This window comes from Rutidosis leptorrhynchoides, chromosome 4, assembly GCF_046630445.1.
Source record: "Rutidosis leptorrhynchoides isolate AG116_Rl617_1_P2 chromosome 4, CSIRO_AGI_Rlap_v1, whole genome shotgun sequence".
NCBI classification, from domain to species: domain Eukaryota; kingdom Viridiplantae; phylum Streptophyta; class Magnoliopsida; order Asterales; family Asteraceae; genus Rutidosis; species Rutidosis leptorrhynchoides.
The window spans coordinates 38,805,282-38,809,546 of NC_092336.1; the positions used below are offsets into that span (position 1 = coordinate 38,805,282).

Below are 4,265 nucleotides of genomic sequence, written 5' to 3' on the forward strand. Positions count from 1 at the left end.
GTGTTTTGAAAATGATGAATCCAGAAAACCATAAAAACCGAAACTATAATCAGTTTTTGGCATTTAGTTATAATGAAAAGACACAATTCTTCATTAAGCGACGGTTAGTAGCCAACTCTTACGGGCGTGTACTCCACACTCTCCGAACCCGTTATTAAGTATAACTAACTAACTCTTGCATTCAAGTAAATCCAATTAACTAAAATGAATGTTAGATGACACTAAAATCATCAACATGCGTCATGGAAATACATATGTAAGCTAGAAGGGAATAAATACCAATTCAAAAGACTGCTTCAACAAGGAAGTAAATCACATTATATTTCTCAAGTGTCACAAAACTGGATTCTTCCTTTCAATGTGATGACAATAATCTAACAAAAGAATATAATTTATAAATGTTGCAACTAAAACATCAATACAAAAGCAAAATTTTCTATTTCTGACTCTACACTAGCAGTAACCTCAGCTTGTAACACAATTAACAAGATAAGGATGTGTTGTGTTAACATACCTTTGCCATAAAGGCTTATACCTCCCAATCCCAAACTTTAGCCATGGTTTCATGTTCCCATTAAAATGAACCACAGCTGCACTCTCTATGAGCCTGGTATCGATATTCACATCAAACCCTAGTCCCGACACGTGCCATCTTCGGTCCAATGGCTCAGTCTGTCCGTAAAAGGCTAAAAGTCCAGCTGGCAAAGTCCCTAACTTCCATAAATTCCCATCTGCATTCTGTTCTTCCCAGTAATGGTACACGCCTGTCACATTAGCATTCCTCCAAGCCACTAAATCAAAGACGTTTAACCCAAAAGCCCACCCACAACCCTGTGGGTCAATCTTGGAACTCAAAACTGGGTTTGAGAAGTTAAGATATTTATACAGTCGGTGATAAGCTTCAAGGCACGTTTCAACCGCTCCATTTACATTACCATGAAGATCCAAAGAAAAAAGTGGGGTTAAATCTTTTTGGACGATGACATCATCATCAAGAAAGACAACTTTTTCAAGGTGAGGATAGATCTCAGGTATGTAAAATCGAAGATAGTTTAACAAAGATACAAACTTTGTGTTGGCATCGAATTCTTTTAATCGTTTGATGACAGGAGAGTAAGTACCGTTCAACCAAGTTAAATCTTCGACTTTTTGAACTTCAATCATGGACCCTTTAAAGTCATTTGTAAGAAACCATGCTTGCATTGCTGCATAATTGGCTTCGTTCGTGACTACATGAAACACGAGTTGCGTTGGATGGTCAGCATTCGAGACTGTAGAGTTGACCACAGCTGAAACCGCCAGCACATTATCGGAAAACAAGCAGAAATGGTAAAGATTGTTGTCTAATAACCTTGGAGAGATTTTGTTCTCGTCTGCAAAATCTCGTATCCATTTTTTCGTTAGCCAAGCAGACACAAGTTTAACGTTTAAACAATGAAGATTCTTGGGTAGTGATTCGGCTGCTAACTGTCCAAAAAACGCACTTTGAACCGTGGCTGCGTTTGCGCGTTCTTCAAGGGCTTGAATGTGAGATTTCATAGTCATCATTGTTGTTGCAATATCATAATGAGCATGCTGAGATTTGAGAATTAGAGACGATAGACTGCTAATAAGCGGTTCCGCTTCATCTTGTGTGATGGGGTCCGCTCTCATGGCGGCTTTTGAAAGCAAAGATTGACAATTTCTTATATTTGAACTTAGTTGCCAAGCAAGATGAAGGTTATTGTGTTCTTTTGCAATGACTACGTACGCTTTCGCAAGTGTCATTTGCTCTAATAGTTGTCTGGTGTACGAATTGGCACTAGCTATCTCTTTCGTTAGATTCAGCTTGTTGTGAGTAACTCGAATATTTCCTGGATTTTGTTCCTGAAAATGGTAAGATAATGTAGGTAATTAATAGATCCCAGTTAAATTTTTAAAGAACCAACTGATCACGCACACACACGAAAAAAAAAAAAAAAAAAAAAAGAACAGTTTAAATAACAGGTTCGGTTGGAATGGGTAAGGTATAAGTGCAGATCAACAGGACCCAACCCAACAAGCAACCACTTCCATATCCTTTTTATTTTTCTTACTTTGAATAATAACAAGTTAACAGCAAATGTGTTAAATGTGATAGCAAGAACGAATGTAACTTCTTTGATAACCAAAGTTAGGCAAAACGTCGGTGGATCCATATATAGGTAAATGACTAGATGGGTCAAAACTGCCACCTTTAAATTGCTAGTTTTTACATCTCACAAATGCTGATAATTGTAGATTGTAGAAATGGGAAAATAAAGGCATGTTATTTACGCTCGGCAATTTGTTTACACGTATTAAGATGGAAAAAACATAATATCATAAAATATAACACCAATAAATAAATAAAGCCAATAAACTATCATCCTAATGATTAAGATTTATCATGTAGTCAAAACAATGAAACAATGTTTGATAGCTAATTATGACTACAGTGACTGAAAATATCTGTTTATGACTCAGCAAGTTATTGCTAATGGGTAACAGCATATATGTATGATATAGTAACTAGTAGGTTTAACAATGTGCCGTAATCTGTGATGGCTTGTGAGTGACTTTCTGAGAGTAGAGCACACTAGACCGTATGATGTATATTTTGGATTTGGTTTCCTTTTACATATCAATTTATAAATTTATAAAAACGTACAACATATATAAAAATCCTATATGAAGTATATGACATTCAACATTTTATAGACGGATATTTATAAACAGTTGGGTAGTTAACTCCCTATTAATGGTCATAACCTCCTATTTATCATATACCAACAAAAGTTAGCAACTCAATAGTAATTTCAGAATTAGAGCACCCTGAAAACTGGCTAAGAAACCAGTAGTATAGACATTATGAATTGTACGCTAAACAAAATTAAAAATCCTAATAAACCATATTACTATTTTATAAAAATAAAAGCGAATAGAGCTAGAAGAACACTCAACATTTTGGAGAGATAATGAAGAAAATCAACAGATTTTCAAAATTAATTACGAGTCCAAGAATTGAGTTGACTCGGTGCGAGTCCGTCAACAAATCACAAGTCAATAACTCAGATGTATTTCTGAGTCAGAAGCCGAATCATAACTTTTTAGGGACATTTGACTCAGCTCAGCCAAGTTGACTCATGACTCATACGAGTTTAAAAACTATGGGAAAACAAATGTATCATAGTGTTAGGTTTTGATTTTCGAGAAATAAGTAACTAGTCTCATTTAATGAGAAGGAAAACCCTCTACAGAAGAGAGCAGATGTTTGTACCATTAATGGACCGAATTACATTTTAACAGAAGAAATCTTTTTAATAAGTAGAAACACAAAACAAAACAAAAACATTATTTAGTACGAGTAGTTTCTACTTATATGCATTTGCAAACATATAATCACAAGAATCTCTCATCAGTCCGTTAAGTTGTACAATTCTAAGTAACAAAATAAAAGTAAATGTAATGCAATTAGCTTACCGTCTTTTAAAACCTAAAAATAAACTCCAAAAGTTATAGGCAGAGTTTCATATTAGAGAAGATCAAGTTAGATATTTCTCTATAATAGGCTAATAACAATAAACAAAATGTGTAGAAACAATCATGGGTCACAAACAATCTCAAAAAAGTATAAATCAAACCTACCAATAGGCAATAATTCATGTCATGCATAGGTACATACACAAATCTAATATAGCTTTCGCATTTGTTCGAGTTGATTTATCCGTGATATGCTTACAATTTTAACATTTATTAATTCATAAAGGACAACCCCTAATCAAAATTCTTAGGCATCTCAATCTTACTATTATAACTTAATTAACACCTAAACTATAAAACTTTCACATACTTATAATTAACACTAGGATGCACCAAAAATCAAAAGAACAAAACTTTAATACTAATTGATAACAAGTAAGTTGACTAAAAATAATGTATATAAAATAAAAAAAAATTAGGATCTGGGAATGGTATGAAAATCTTACCAAAACAGGTTGATGGTGGTGGCGTTGATTGGGATCTTGATCCTGATAATTATGTTGAAGAAAAATAAATATAAATCCAGCAACAGAGAACAATCCAAGAAACACCCAGATCCAAATTGAAAGCCGCCGTCGAACCCGGCGCCGGTAATCAGCAGCTCGCCGGCGCATCTTTTTAATAAAATTCACAATCACCCAATCAAGAATCCATCAAATTTGATAATGAGCATAAAAAAGTTTCATACTTTATTGAAAACCCATCAATAAATCGCGTATTAGAAG

The 4,265-nt window shown here is 34.3% G+C and overlaps 1 protein-coding gene across 1 annotated transcript; it reads right to left on the minus strand.

The window, feature by feature from the left end:
• Nucleotides 1-331: 331 nt before the first annotated feature.
• On the minus strand, nucleotides 332-4,265 carry LOC139840258 (hexosyltransferase GAUT11-like). The gene is made up of 2 exons (XM_071830511.1): nucleotides 3,987-4,265; nucleotides 332-1,866 (listed from the first exon to the last, which is right to left on the minus strand). The coding sequence occupies exons 1-2, from the start codon at nucleotides 4,152-4,154 to the stop codon at nucleotides 466-468; spliced, it is 1,569 nt and encodes a 522-aa protein (XP_071686612.1). The 5' UTR covers nucleotides 4,155-4,265; the 3' UTR covers nucleotides 332-465.

Coding starts and splice junctions, on each gene's coding strand:
- LOC139840258 (XM_071830511.1), bottom strand. CDS start 4,154: ATGCGCCGGCGAGCTGCTGATTACCGGCGCCGGGTTCGACGGCGGCTT. Junction 1,867..3,986: donor ACCACCATCAACCTGTTTTG/GTAAGATTTTCA, acceptor TACCATTTTCAG/GAACAAAATCCAGGAAATAT.